Source organism: Podarcis vaucheri, assembly GCF_965113315.1.
Source record: "Podarcis vaucheri genome assembly, chromosome: 8".
NCBI lineage: Eukaryota > Metazoa > Chordata > Lepidosauria > Squamata > Lacertidae > Podarcis > Podarcis vaucheri.
In genome coordinates this window covers 46,407,319-46,423,302 of record NC_138766.1, presented here as the reverse complement: position 1 = coordinate 46,423,302, position 15,984 = coordinate 46,407,319, and the positions used below count along the sequence as shown (strand labels likewise).

The following is a 15,984-nucleotide window of genomic DNA, read 5'->3' as shown; positions in this document are numbered from 1 at the left end:
CCATGCTTTTTAGTCTCTCCTAAAGCATTAACAAAGCAAGAACTAACACCCAAGGGATATGTTAAAATTGTACAGATGCCTGAATTGAAAAACTGCATAAGAGGAAGACTCAGTGCATAATAGTCCCATTGTGTTCCTTGGGATTGAATCCCACCTAAATTTCTATAGGATTGCAATCTAATGCTCCAATCATCCATTCCTTTTGTCTTGCTTATTTTTATAGTTCTAAACCTTCTTGCAGAGATTTGCCCCTGAAATAACTGAGCAGCCGAGCCCTTGGGCCGGGCTCATAGTTTGCTGGTGCCATTTTCGTCCCTGCCACCCTCTTGCCCACTCAGATTATGGAAGCTGCAGCAGCAGGGCAATCTCAGTGGAGGCATCTCAGAGAAATGTGCTTAAGAGTGCCATTAATGAAGCACTAGGGGATAAGGCTATCAGTGAGTGCTAGTCAGGATGCCTATGTTCTACCCCAACTGCTTGAGGCAGCATGACTCTGAATACCAGTTGCTGAAAGCCACAAATGGGGAGAATGCTGTTTTATTCATGCTCTGCTTGCAGGCTTCCCCATGGTCATCAGGTTGGCCACTGTGAGAATAGATGGGCCTTTGGCTTGATCCAGCTAGGCTCTTCTTATGTTACCGATGTTTGACAGGGAGAATGCAAGCTGTTAACTCATCCATCTAAACACAGGCTATCAATATATGGAGGGAAAGGATGGATCCATTAGAAAAAAGCAATCCTTATCAGAATTCAAACTACTGTGTACATATAGTTTGTTTGTGATTATTGCTTACAGTTTCATAGTAGATGCATAATTCATTCAAATTGACTCTCATCCTGAGCTATGGACCTGGATGTACCGGTAAGCAGTAGTCTTCAAGAAGCCCTCCTTTCTCCTACAAACCAGATGTTCAGTAGTACAGGTGGTGGAAATGGATGCCTTCACAGACTGGAGTATAATGTATGTACTGCTGTGGTGCTCCAGGATATCTGCATCTAGACCAGAACCACAACCTGGCTGAGTGCAGATTCCTGATGCTTCTCGGGTGCAATCCCATATGAATGGGCTGGTAGTATGAGATCATCAGCTTGTGCCAAAATAGTTGGCTCTGTGTTGACTAATTCTGTAACATTTTTCTAATTTCATACCACTTTGTAACTATATTGCACCACACCTACTAATTACTCATCCTGTTGTGATGATACTGGTTGACTCACAATGACAGCACACCACTGTGTTGTGCCACACTGCAACAACGAGCGTTTATCCGTTGGCATTGACTTGTAGGGGAACTAAGCTGTTTACATGGAAATAAATTTCACTGAGAACTGTGTTGATGTTCAGGTGAGCAGCTTACTTAGTGGTCAGTCTACACTGGGAAAGGGGCTTTCCTTGGAGCAGCATCTCAAAAAGAAACTTTAACATACAATTTCTGAGATTAAGTATTTATTTGAAATGAACTGATAGTAATGGAATCTGATTACCAAGGGGCAGTTCTTAGGTTACAGTCACCATGTGGAAGCTGTTAGGAATGCTTCAGCAAAAATATAGCTCTGCGGGACCAACACAGCATGTGGAAGCAATGGATCATGTTGATCACCCACATATTATTGGTTAACACAAGAACTGCATATTCTTGGTTGTTCTTGGGGCTGGCACAGAAAATCTATCCATAATCAGAGCAAGCTGTTTTACATATTACTGCTGCCTATGGAGCTAACCCATTCATAATTGTTCCCTGTGGTTTCAAGGCATAAGCCTGCCCTAAATCTCAGATCTTTCAGATTCTTAAAAAATGAAAGGGGGGGGGACCAACACTGATAATTGACGTCTCAAATTAACATTTAGCATTTCCACTCCCCAGAATTTCAAAAAAGTTTTTTTTTATTTGCACATTATTGCTCATACGATTTATGTTAACGGGCAAAACGAAAACCCAAGCCCTACCCTGTTTTAAATCCCAGTTAAAATGTCAGAATACTAACGTCAAATGTAGTTTACTGTCCAATCCATAATCAAATAGGCACCAGATAGACAGATTTAATCAAGGTATAGTTTGATATGGACTGGTATAGGCTGGCACCACATTATCTAAACGTACTGAATGCATTAACTTTGATAGAACTCACTTCCAAGTACATATCCATAGCTTCAAAGCACAGATATACATAAATCATGAACACTGTGGTTTGGGCTATTCTCTGGTTGCACACATGATGTTTCATCCTCTCCTGTCTGCCTCAGCACCATCTAATAAACCCCACCCTAAGGCTGAATTCATGCATGTATATTCATCACTTTGTGACTGCAACATTAAGGGATGTCTTGCATGCATGAAACAGCCACCAATGAATAAATGCCAAAGGAGGGTGGATATACCTATGGAAATCAGGGCTAAGTACCATATCCAAAACACTGGCATTTTACCTTCTTAGTATCACTTTACCTTCTTTGGTGTCACTTTGCTAATATTTCTGGAGACACAGGCCAGCTGGTACCAGCTGCATCAGAATGCTTGCTAGGACAACTTCTCAGGTGTTCTACTTTGTCTTTGTAAATGCATGTGGGATGAAACTGATACTAAAAGCATCTCATAACTGCTAAAACATGTTAAAAGTTAACCTGGCAATTTTACCCTGTCCCTCACAAATTAGTTAGACTTCAATCTCTTTCATTTCAGTAGGACATTTCCAAATTGTGCACCTGGTACCAGGATACAAGGCTACAATTCTAAGCGCAAATATTTATTAAAGTTACGCATTTTTAACTTTTGTAATCCTATGCACACTGTCCTAGGAGCAAGGTCTACCCAACACAATGCAACTAAGGGCCAGACTAGATTTGATGTTAATTGTGTGAATGCAGTCAACATGCATAAAATAATAACAATAACAGTGTAAACAGCAGCTGGGGATAGCACTGATATGCATCAGGACCACAGTGGGTGAAGACACTGTCTTGATGCAACTGAGGAGGATTTTAGCATGGCAGGAAAGGAAGGGTTAACCTCTCCCCAGCCACTGAACAACCATGCACCAGGGAGGGTGTGTGTGGATTCTGTTTATTTTTAAGTGCATTCATTACATACATGCAATTAACATCATGTCCAGTTTGGTGCTTCCTCCTGAATTACCATAGATGGAATTGTGTTGTAACTTAATTTTTTTCAGAAGTGTTATACACATGGTTCACTGTCTCTTTTCTTGAAAACAATGGAATTTAAGTGCTTTATTTTGCCTTGATACCACCTGCAGTAGACTTTTAAGTTTTAAATTAGTTAACTCAACCACATTTTTTCTGTTTCATTTAAGAAAGTTTTTACCATTGTTCTCCTTAATTCAACACTCACCGACCCACAGCCCTACCTATTCCCCTGCCTTTTTGTCTTTAAAAATTATAATTCAAAGTCCTACACTGAAAACAAGGCTTATTTCATTAATAAGAATTTAGTCAGAAATGAAACATTAGCTAAATCTACTTTCTCATTGTAAATATATTTTATTTAAATTAAAAATGCTTATTAATGCTATTGATTCATACATGTGCAATAATACTTCATAAAGTAATATTACTTGAATTTAGGAATGTAGAATTGCAGCTTGCTGGCCATAGGGCATCTCCAATCTTTCCTCAGCTGACACTTTTACAAAAATTAAAGCTGTTTCCCACCTCCCACTTTTGCCATAGTACTTCGTCATTCTAACCAAACATTAAAAGGAAGGAAAAGAGACGGATTCTGACTTGAAAGTCACCTCTATCTGAAGCTAGGACAAGAGTGTGCAGTTGAGTGCCATGGCAAAAGCCAAGAGAGATGGAGAGAGAATGAAAGGGGGCAACTGGAATTTAAAAAAATCAGTAAAGTGCCACAATTATTGTAATGTTCTATTCCTTTGATCCAAAGAATTTACTCAGCTGTCAATGTGCAATACAAATTGGCTTGCATGGAATATAGTTGCACAATTGAACAGAACAAACTCCTGTTAGATGGTGGTGGTGTTTTTCTTCCTTTCGTTCCTGAATACATCTACAGGAATTTATTGATGCCATTCCACAAGAACATTCCTCAAGCTCTTTGGATGTTGACCAGTTCCTAGATCCACAAGGGGGCAGAAGGATCACAAATTGTTCTGGTGCTTGCCTCCATTTCATTTCGCTCCGATCTAAATCACGCCTCTGCTCTCCGGGTCTCCTTCCTCCAGCCCGGCCATGGCATTTGATCTGGAGATCATGAAAAGTTTCTCTTTATTTGTGTACTGTCTTTGCACTTTCAAAGGCCGCTGCTCCATTTGTTCTTTGCTGGGACCCTCCGAGGGGCCAGCTTCCCCACTGGGGATCGCTTCACAGTCCTGGGTTTTATGGGCTGGGGTGTTGGCAACAGATTCCAAGGAGGTGCCTGTCTCCTCCAATGGGGTGTAGCCCTTATTGCTTCTGTGTTGATCACACTGAGAGCTCTGAGAATCTCTCCTGTCCACAGGTGGCGTCGGAGGGGGAGAGTCCCCCAAATCGAGGGATTTGGAGTAGCTGGAAGATGAAGCTTTTACTAAAAGACTGGAGTCGAGGTCTGTGCTACTGTCCAGAGTCTGAGAGGGTTCTGGGGAGAAGGATCTCCGGGCATCAGGGATGCAGCTTGTGCTCTGGCGTCTAAGGACCAATTTGCGCTTGCCTGCCCTGGGCAGCATTGTATACCCTTGCCCCGTGTCTATGTAGCTGCTCCTGAGATCTTTCAGGCTGAGCTCCACATCTCCCCGTGGAATCTCCCTAGCCCCTCGTTCCCCCAGCGGCCTCCGCCAGCTGCCACGCTCTCCCTCCGCCGCCTCCCCCTGAGCCAGAGGCAGCAAAGTGAAAGTGCTGAGCGAGGAACCCACAATGGAACTGGCTGTGCTATGCTGGTCCCAGCCATCTGGGGGGCTACAAGGTGGGCTACGAGCAGTTCTGGCCAAGGCAGCTCTCTCCCGATAGATGCTGTACACAGCCTCAGCCAAGCTGGGCGGCTGCAGCTGCCTAGAAGAGAAAGAGGAGGAGCGTGGCGAGGAAACCAAGTCTGGAGGAGACAGAGGGGCACCTACGGGTGGGTGCCAGCTGCCCTTGGCTAGCACACCAGCAGCCCCCAGGGCTTCCGCAGGGCCACTGCCGGGTTTCAGCTCCAGCCCTCGAGGTTGCACATAGTTGATGAAGCCGTTGATAGGAACTGGGGCGACAGGAGCTGAGGGCGCCCCATCCTTGGTCCGAAGGCTGTGTGCATCAATGACAGTGGAGTACAGGTCCCTCAGGTTGATTATCTTTGTCTTTTTGTCCCGGTTCTCGTGGAGCACTGCATTGGCACAGATAAAGAGGAAGATTCCAATGCCCATGATGAGAGGCCCGAGCACCTTGAGCTTGTCCGAATGCAAATACCGCGAGAAAAGTTGGAAGAGGAAGCTTGTGGAAGAGGAGGAGGACGAGGGGGCAGGTGGAGAAGGAGCGGCACCCTTCTTGCTGCTTGCAAAGGAGGCGTTGGCTCCCAAGCCTTCTGGGTGGGATTCTCCCGGGTCTTCCGTCTGGTTCCTGGAGCGGCTTTTGGAGGCAGTCCCATGTGCTGGCAAAAACTGGCTGTCCCCAGTGCTCCCTGCCCGGTAAAGAGGCTTGGGCCAGTAGCCTACTACCGCCAAGGCAATTCCCACGAGAAGCACCAGGATGCCACAAAGAGCAATGAGGCCGGAGAGGGAGCACAGCTTGAGCTTGCCCTTCACCACCACCACGTCGTTCTTGCGTTTCTTTTTGGCTTTGCGCTTGCGCTTTGGGACTTGGCTCTGAGGCCGCAGGGGATCCTGTTTTCTGGCTGAGATCCTCAAGAGGCCTCCAGTGGCGATCATGGCTGGCTACCCTGGGCACTGTTCCCTACAGATACTCCGGCTCCTACAGGAAAACAAGGAATGGAAACAAAAAAAAAGATCATGAGAGCCTGGGGACGATCCAGATTGCAAAGCCGCCCACACGGCATAGTCCCTTTAAGACTGCAAATTACATTTCACATTCATTTATTAAATCTGCTCAGTCACTAGTGACTAATCACTCTGACACCAGGACGTGTGTGCGAGACGGAGGCAGGTCTACGACAGCCCGCCAGTTGCTGTTAACGCTAACCACAAAAATAGCCACTTAGACACAACCCACTTGCCAAACTGACTACTTGGCCTTAATGTCGCTATCTGTGCATTTGCTGAACAGTAGCAGGGCACTTAATTTGCAGAGCATAAATTAATAAAAGGTTGATTAAGGCCCTGTATGCATTTGCAAACAAAAGAAAAGGGGAGAAAAGATGAGAGGCAGTTGTTGGGCTAGTGAAAGGGAATCTCTTCTTGCTGGCAGCATAGCTGGCAAAGCAGCCTTAACTGAATTCCACGTGATGTTTTAGAGCAGTGCTGTATGGATCAGGTGCAAACTGTTGTTTGGGGACATAGGGAGACAGTGTGCTTTGAAAGAACAAGTGTGCCTTCTGGGGGTGCTTTCGAACCTGCCATTGTCTTTGGATGTGCAGGTGAGAATCTTTTATCATCTTTGACTGATTTACCAGTTACATCCATATCTAGAGAAAGCAAATCTACCCTTGGTTACGCATGCCTTAGTTACATCCAAACATGACTATTATAATGTTTTGTAAGTGGGTCTCCCTTTAAAGATGGTTCAGAAACGGCAGCTGATGCTAAATGTGTTCATGACGATGCTGGCCACTGCTCAGTGATCAGAACAGAGGATGCCAATTTTTGTATAGGCTGCACTGGCTGCCTATCTGTTTTTGATCCCAATTTTAAGTGCTGTTATTGACCTTTAAAGGTTGCTAACAGCCCAGTACCTGAAGGATTGCCTTCACTCATATTGAACTGCCCATGCCCTTCAATGAGCTCCAGAAACCCTGCTCTCAGGTCTGCTGCCACTGGCCATATGCTTGACAGGTGTCAGGTACAGGGTCTTTTCAGTGGTGGCTCAGCAACTGTGGAATTCTTTCCCTGGGGACATCTGGCAAACTCCTTCTTTTCTCACTATTAGGTGGCTAGACAAGGCATTTGCTTTTGGAGTTTATTTAGTTTTTCTTGCCTTTATTGGTTGGGTGCTGCTGCTATTGTTTAGCACCAGATTTGTGATTAATGTATTACTGTTAAATTAACTTGCTCAGGTTATTTGCTTTTTATGTGTTAAACACAGGTTTGAATGCATGCATGTGGAAAAGCAGTCTATGAACAACCAAAATATATAACTATACTTAACTACAAAATATATGACATCTTATACACACACACTAACCTGAGGTAAGTCCCATTGAACTCAACGGGGCTTACCTCTCAGCAGATACATATAGGACCACACTGTTAATAAAGAGTCTACCCTAGAACTCTCTTTCCCCACTAGGCCACACATGGCATGCTCTTAACTAGCTTTCACTTAATCTCCACCCTGGCAAGAATCCAAATCCATAGCATGCCAGTGCGAATGTTCCTTCATTTTGTCCTGCACAAAATGTTTTCTGGTGGTCCTTCCCTCTTCCCCCAACTTCTGCTCAACTACTATAAAGGTAAAAGGTAGCCCCAATATCCCCTACCCTGTCTGTCAGCTGGGGTGAGTTTTAAATTGACTTCACTATAGAGAGCAAGCTTTCATTTGCCCTCTGCTGTCATAGAAGTATTGCCTTGGGCAAGCAGACCTAAAACGTATTCCTGGTCACCTGACCCAATAATACCCTCTGCCTTTACTTTCTCAGTAGGTGATGTTCAGAGAATCAAAGGTGCTGTACACCTTCACAAACACTCTCAAGATCTGTTGTGCTGAACAACTGGGTAGCGGCCGGGCAGGGTGCGGGGATGCAGCTGGAACAAGAACGGGGAACCTGTGGCCCTCCAGATGTTGCTGAACTACAATGCTCATTGTTGGCTGTGCTGACTGGAGCTGAAGATGGAAGGAATCCAACATCATCTGAAAGACTAGAGAGTTCCCATTCCAGAGCCAAAGTTTATTTCAGTGGTTGTGTGTTTGTTTTCATCCTGGACCTGCAGGTTTGTAGAAACCCTCCAAACTCCTGCAGCTTTACTGCCATTGGCTCTGTGTGAATCAATACAAAATGTATTAGCATCTATATTTCATGAACTGAGAAACTGGGATGGATTCAACACAAAGAGGTCCATGGTTCAGCAGGGATTTTGGTTTCTTCTTTAACACACAGGTGGGCAATATGTGCTGTCACACAGTCCCAGCCTCATTTTATGTAGCCTCCAACACCTTCTCAAGCTGTCCCATTCTTCTAACCCATCAGAGTCACATCCTTCCTGTTCATTTCCTCCTTTTTTGTTCTGGGTTCTCCAATTGCCCCTGTCCCCCATTTCCTCTGTAGTTTCCAAGTAATGCCAAGTATTTTATTTGATAAGTACAAGTTGATACTTCATGTCTGTTAATCCCCACACCAATCCCTCCTCATTTCTGATGTAGACTAAAAATTAGGCTGCAGGCTGGCTCCGCCCTACAAATAATAGGGTGTCCTTATAAATATGCAAATATTTCATTGGAAGGTTGGCATTACTTGGAAATTCCCAAACTTCACTTGTGAGCTTTTGCCTATTTCGCCTCTCTCCTAAATCTAGTCAGGACTACTGAAGCCAAAAGAACAGATCTAAGAATAATGGGCCAGCCTGAGGGTGCACCCGTTTATTTGTACACATGGAAATCAGGAGTAGGAGCAAAATCCTTATTTCCTTCTACCACCCTGCATTCCCTGACCATGTTAACACGGGCTTAACCATCTACTCCAGCTGCACACTCATAGAGCTAGGTGGAAGAAAGCACTCGCTCTTGAATGGAGCTTTTGTCCTTGTTTTGCAGACTGTACTTTCCTGAATGAATACCCTGTGGGTAAAGTGTGGGAGGTTTGTCGAAAATGGATGCATCAGCTGATTATGAAAGGGTTAGGTTGAGCTACATTATAAAGAGAATCCAAAACAAAACCTTACACTGATCTACCAATAGTAGTTTACAGAGACAACTCAGTTATGCTTTAAAGTTCCTTATGCAAGCACTTTCTTGCATCTTAAGGTAAAATAATAAGGAAATGCATCCCATCTTGGTTAAGGGTAGGAAAGGAAGCCTGATGTGGCCTTAATCACACCACGAGTGACTGTTTGGCTTTCATAATCTGTACTGTTTCATTATGAATGTGGAGGCTCCTGTTTTGTTATAGGAGTCGCTAAGCTGTTTATGAGCCTCAGGGCATCTTCTTTGAATGAGGCCAAAAGGTTACATTACACAAGGGACTTAGGTATGGTGATCTACCATGCAAAAGAAAAATGCATTTCCAGTAGAAAACGTTGGAAATGATACTAGAAAGGCAACTTTAATTGTTTTATTTAGGTCACTGGGCATGCGTGTATTTATTGCACTGAACAGGCTGTGTGCTTTTATAAAACTAGAATGTGAAATTTAGCTGTCAATGAACAAAGGAAATAACCAAATTCTAGCATCATTAGAAATGTTTCTTTGAAGCAACTCCTTCTGAATCTATTTTGTTTTACTACCTAGACAAATCCTTCTTTATGCTTAAGGTGTGAGGATATCCTCTGGACATCTGCCTGATTGGAATCATGTATGATGTTCAAGGTAACTGGTTATGTAACACCAGTGAATTTTCAGCCCATCAATGTGAGAATGTGATGGAAACAGAAAGATTCTGTGCTAAACCTGATTTAAAATGAGATGGAGCACTACTTTGAATCACCAGGGGGAACAAATCATGTTCTTGTGTTGACAAAGTAGCCTGAAATAATTTGCAAGGTATTTATTTACATGAAATCAGGGTTCATAGTCAGAGCATAATGAAGCAACACCTGTATATTCAACAGGACAGTCTGAAAATACTAAAGAATTCCTTACTTTCCCCAGAATGTCCAAAATAGATTATAAGAACGATAAAAGCAATCAGTTCAACATGCTGCCTAAAGTTAAATCCTTTGCCTTGAAATCTGGTTAAGTCAGCATCCTAGATAATCTTATTTCCTTCATCAGCTAAACCTCCCCATTTCCCAAATATCCCCAGATTCAACAATTTTCTGATTCATTTCAACTCCATGCATTTTCTCACAAAAGCATTCCTAGTCCTTACACTGCACCTTAAAGTAATTAAACAGCCAGTTTAACCTTCCCTCCTCTTCTCTGGTATGATTTGACTATTATAGAGTGTAGATTGATGGGGGGGGAGGGGAGATACTTCATTAATAGGGCTTGATGAAATCTCCATGTGTGCATGCTTCAGCTTCTGATGCAATGAAAAAAAATCATCATACAGTACTATGACAAAGATCCACATTAACTTAGATGGGGAAACACATGCTTAAATGATGTTTGCAAAACAGTATTAGAAGAGCATAACAGAATGAGTCCGGCAATTGGGTTTCCTAAAAAGAAAGCTTCTGTTAATTATTATGCTATGGGGAAATAGCCCCATTTCTGGAAGAATTCAGGACTTAGAGAACACTCAGATATATAGCCCAATGTGATCTACACCAGCTAATAGTTCCCTTAACCAAAATCGAGATCTTCTCTATTTCCCAGGCTTTCAGCTATATTTCAAGTCTATAAGACAGATGAACATCTTGAGATAAATAACCGAGTTACGCCACTTGCTCTGCTATTCTCTCTGGCATAAATGAAAATACACTCCATTTGGGTAAATAACCCTGACCTGCACAAATTAGCTGCTCGCCCTTGGGAAAGAGTTAGCTGCTTGCAGCGAGAGTTTAAACATTATTGCGTCCCTGGGAGGGTGGGCTGCCTCAGGGACAGATGTTAATGAAACATTTGTGGTTGACATACCTGGGGCTTTGTTGTCCTACATCGTGTCATTAGCAAAGTTGCCAGTCCCTACGGGGGGAAGAGAGAGTTTTCGAGCGACGCTGTTGACAATCTCTGCATGAGGGGCAGCCAGCTTGGCTGCGGATCGGAGGGCTAAAAAAGCTGGCAGCGAAAAAGAAGCTTGCACCGGAGAGTCAGCGAATAAGAGCAGCCCACCCTTTCAACTTTCCAGATTTAAAACTCACTCCTGGAGCAAATCCATCCAAGGTGCTTTCAGCCTGAAAGGGGGTCACCTGCGCGGCTGCGCCCATTTGGGAGACCATTTTAGCCGGGCACCTCATTTCATAACCTTCAAAGCGCCAGGCGCGCTCTCTCTCTGTGTGTGTGTCCCTCCCCACCCCCACCCCACTTTTCAGGAAGGGGATGAAATCACAAAGTGATGTTCCTGGATCTCCACAAAGACAGGATGGTGCAGAGAAGGGACCGAGAGAGATCTTGGCGGAGCCCCATTCCTACAGCCCAGGCTTTTGGGGAGAAGGGAGGAGGACGAGGTGGGGGTGCTGCTGCTGCTGCTGCTGCTGAGGATCCCCGGGTGAGTTTACGGTTCAAAATGGCAGCATTTTGTAAGCGGGGAAGCTCCATCTCTTTTCTCTTACCGGGGAGAATCGCGGGGCGTGGGAGCCGCAGGCAAGTTCCTCGGAGCCCAGAGAGAAACCATGGAGAAACTTTGCAGCAGGGCGAGTGGACACCTCGGACGGAAAGCGAAGCAACCCCCCGGAGCCCCCCCTCCGGCGCCGGCGCCCCTTCGGGCTCATGGGTACAGATCCCGGTTAGAAGAGGAGCCGCGATTGTATGGCTATGGGCAGCCGCCGGGGATCCACGGAAGCCAGCGGCCGCGGCACCGAGCAGTTCCTGCGGCCAAGTGCGCCTCCCGCTCCCTCCGGCATCCTGCCCGGCTTCCGACGGGGGTCGCCCTGCTCCAGGCGCTCCGCGACGCTGCTCCAGGCGCCGCTTCTTGTTGTGGTTGCTGCCGCCGCCGCCGCCGCGGGAAGCCGCTCGCCTCTCCTGCCCGACGGAGCTGCTGCTGCCGCTGCTGCTGATTCGACGCTGCCGCCGCCGCCGCCGCCGCCGGCCGGACTCGCTGCTGTTGCTAGGAAACCGGAGCCATGACACAGGGAAATTGCGGCAGGATGGCAATGATCGCCTCCCCGCGTCGCTGCTCGAGGAGGGACCAGACCCTCGCCGCCTCCCGCGCCGCCTCCTCCTCCCACGTGGCCTAGTTGCCGCCGCCGCCCCCCCGCCCATGACCCCCGGCTGCGAGGAAGGGGGCTGAGCGGCGGGAAGGGAAGGGGACCCGCTTGCTGGCCTCCAAGAGCCGTCGAGGGGACGGGGGGCGAGGGGGAGGCACTTCCCCCAAGTCAGCCCGCCCCCATCCCACCCACTCGCCTGGATCTACGACCACCAACCAGTTTTGGGATCTCTTGTCTGTCGCCTGCAAGCTTACGTCGATATCTTCCTTTGCACCCCGCTTCATTTGCCCACCCCACCTCGACACCCCACCCCACCCAACACACACCTGCTTCTTGGGTTGCAGTGTTCAAGCAGGTTACACAGGAATAGTTTCATTGGAGTAGGTGGTTCTGCTGCTCCAAAGTAGATCTGTTGTGACTTACAGTCTGGAAATGATATTCTTCTTATTCTTCTTCTTACTATTAAGAAGTTGGGTTTCATTTTAATGCTGCATGGTCTTTTTGTGCATAGCTCTTTTTGTTGTTGTTAACATTTTTGTTCTGGGAGCCACGCTGTTTGGGAGAGGGCAGGCTGTAAACGTTGAAAATAGTCTTCTGGCGTGACTGTGCTTTCTTTATGAATGTGTTTTATGAATAGATACATATTAGCCTTATTATCGTTTTCTTCAATTACATGTGTGGTTTTTCTTCAAAAAACAAACAAACCATTTTGGGTTAAAGTTTGTAAAAGAAAGCTGAAAGCTTAACATCGAGTACACACGATCTCTCTCACACACCATAGTCCTACATTTTGTACGGCCTATTTTAGGTTGTAAAAACAACAGAGTCTTGTGGAGAGAGAAAGTATTTTAAGGTACAACAAGAATGTTTTTCTGCAACCTAAATTGTTACAAACTGCGGGGCTTGGGTGTGGTGTGTGTGTGTTAGAGATGCGCTCTCTCACACACTTTCTTCTGCAAAAAATAAGTGCCTTGTGACACCTTAAGGGCTTATCACAAATTTGTTACAGCATGTGCTTTCATGGGATAGAGTCCGCTTCATGAAATGCATGACGTTATCTGACGAAAAGGGCCCTGGTCCATGAAATCTTACGCCACAATACATTTGTGTTAGTCTTCAAGGTGCCTCAAGACACTGCTTTTTGCAAGTAACTAACATTGCTATCTCTCTGCTAATTTGGGGTACAAACCTAAACACACGTATTATTAAGTAACCCCCATTGAATATAGTGGGACATACATTCAGGTAAACATGTAGTTCACCTGGTTTATGGGCCTGGTGACTGACCAGTTCAAAAAATAAATAAAATTTGAAATCAGGGTGATTTCTCTCTCTCAAATCTTGCACATTGTTAAAAAGTCAAGGGAATGCTTCGGCAAGTATTACTTGGTTCTGAAAAGGGCTCCAGACTTTTAGAGAAATTTTATTATCTTGTGTCTTTCTTCACTTTTCAACCTTTAGGGGATGGCCATCTCTCCTTGAAAAACTCAAATTATCTGCCTTGTGCTGTGTGAAACCCTGTCTGATGTTATCACTTTTCCTTCTGATAAGCAGAGCATTATGACCAGTTTATCAGGGAGAGAGTGCAAACAGCCCTGCCTCCCGTTTGCACTGCTCCCCAAAGAGCACTTTCAATTCCTTGGGCAGTAAGTAGCCATTATCAGATATGAGAACAAACCTCTCAGAGGAGGTTAAAGGACCCTGGGTTTCCTGCACCTGCTACAGACAATGTTGAAAGTAAAAGACAGGCTGGCATTGCTGTTATCTACTGGATGCAAGGTGTGTGCATTGCATTTTCCTGAGGGGAAAAATTCTGATTGAATCCCAGCAGCAGCTGTGTATCAATGGCAGGGGGTGAAATGCGGGAGAAACTCTGAAAAGGTAAGGGATACGAAAACAGCAGCTGAAGGGATGGTGAAGGCACTGTGTATAAGGGCCCCAAGGCTTCCTTGAAGGCAGGAGAAATGAACTTAGGCAGATAAGGAGGAAAACAAATAAGGTAGCTGTGTGATTGTTCTGTATAATACGCTTGTATTCAGAATATGTAAATTCCCACAAAGTATACTACAACATATCTAAGAGAATATCAAGCTAAGATATTGAAATGAAACACTTTATTTTTATAGCAGTTGGGGAGCAGTGAAGAGCTCTATTCTTTCCTACCCCCAAAAAACTTGCAGATTAGTATTTTATCAGGCTTTTAGCTAACCAGCATTTGTACATTGGAAAATTGTAGCTGTAGTCGTATTGATGATCCCTTCAGCTACTGCAAATAAGATATGGTATTAACAGCAAGGCTGTTTGTTGAACTAGCACAGTGAAAACTGGCTAATGACAAACCCTGCTCTGAACATTCTTAAAAAAAAAATGTCCTCCTTACCACTAAAAATAACTGCAGTTTTATTAGTGTAACCACATCTTTGCATCTGAATGATTGTATCTTCTGCATGGTTTGATGGCGTAGGATAGTTCGTGTGAAAAAACATTTGACAGAATGAGGCCTAACTCTAGACAATCTGCCTGTAAAGCAAGGTGATCCATACTATTATTTTGAAGGATGGGCTTTCTGAAAATGGGAGCCCGGCAGCATCTAGCCTTTTGTAAAGCTGAAGACATTCTGGCCCCTAATCAAACAGCTTTTCCTTTCCCTGTTCTGCTTAGTGCCTTGTGAAGCTTGCTTCTAAGTATGCTGTGCCAATTCAATCCCAGGTGCCTGTAGATAAGGGCATATTAGAACTATGGAACTCAACAATGGGTGGAAGAACTGAAAAATGAGTTTAAATGTGACTTTCCTATTTTTTTATATTTAGGCTGCACTCTTGCACACACTCACTTGGTGGAAAGTCCCACTGAACTCAGCAGGGCTTGCTTCTGAGTAGACGTGTGACTGTGAGAAGATGCAATTACCGCCAATAAGTTAAATCAAAGCCTTTTTTTAAAGGTGAATTTTAAGAAAGGATTTTAAGAAAGAGGTGACAAATCAGGTGTTCGGAGAGGAAGTTCCCAGTATATTCATTTTAGAAATAATGGGTTATTTGCAAGTGGAACTTTGTTTGCTCTTCTGCCCCTAAATCTCCCCAAAATCTGCTCTGATCATCCAGCCCACAAGAGCTGATATTGTTAGGGGCTGCAGAGAGCTGGAAGGGACAGGAGGGAGATAGGAAGTTCAGTTCAGTGGACAAACGTCCTTTGTGCCGCTGCAGTGCTGCTGGATACAGCCAGGGCTTTTTTTCAGCCAGAACTTACCCAAACTCAAATCTGGCACCTCTCAGGTGGGTGCTATTGCCATTCTAAGAGATTGAGGGAGGTGTTTGTGGTGAGTTCCAGCACCACATTTTATAGAAAAAGCACTGGATATCACCCATAAATTTCAAGCTGAAATCCTACACACACTTACCTGAGAGTAAGTCCCATTGGAGCTTCTTCTGAGTAGATATGGATAGGAGTGCCACTGTAAGATATATCCTGCTGTATGCCTTTCAAATTTAATTTGTGGGTTATCTTGGGGGAAATGCCAAGCGGTCAATGTGTGCGTGAAATCTGTCCAGCGCACCAGTGTGTTGTATTAAAGCTGAATATTTACTTTTAAACATGATGAATCAAACACATCTTTGAACTGTTTCATTGAACACGAATCCTGTGACTTACATTCTTTTTTAAAAATTGCTTTGTTTCCAGCAATAGCAGCAGGGTACCGGAAGAAACTGGAAGCATCTGTTTCCACAGGAGACTTCCATCACATCAATAATTCAGCCTGGCCAGGCATTCCCTTAAGAGCTCCTGACTTTGAGAGAAGTGCCTTCAGAGGTTTAAGGGGAAGAGAAACCTCTTGCATATCAGTGATATTTTTACCTTTAGAGTGAAGTTTAGACCAAACCAATGGATGTGTAAGCAGCTGAACATTTGACTTCTATCTTTGCTTTC

At 44.8% G+C, this 15,984-nt stretch overlaps 1 protein-coding gene across 2 annotated transcripts; it reads right to left on the bottom strand.

The window, feature by feature from the left end:
• Positions 1 to 1,425: 1,425 nt before the first annotated feature.
• Positions 1,426 to 12,073, bottom strand: TMEM200C (transmembrane protein 200C). 2 transcript variants are annotated; one of them, XM_082233631.1, is made up of 2 exons: positions 10,832 to 12,073; positions 1,426 to 5,896 (listed from the first exon to the last, which is right to left on the bottom strand). In XM_082233631.1, the coding sequence occupies exon 2, from the start codon at positions 5,851 to 5,853 to the stop codon at positions 4,162 to 4,164; it is 1,692 nt and encodes a 563-aa protein (XP_082089757.1). In that variant the 5' UTR covers positions 5,854 to 5,896; positions 10,832 to 12,073; the 3' UTR covers positions 1,426 to 4,161. The 2 variants fall into 2 exon arrangements, with proteins under 2 accessions (XP_082089757.1, XP_082089758.1); XM_082233632.1 differs by having other exon boundaries at positions 11,467 to 12,072.
• Between the last annotated feature and the right edge of the window lie 3,911 nt (positions 12,074 to 15,984).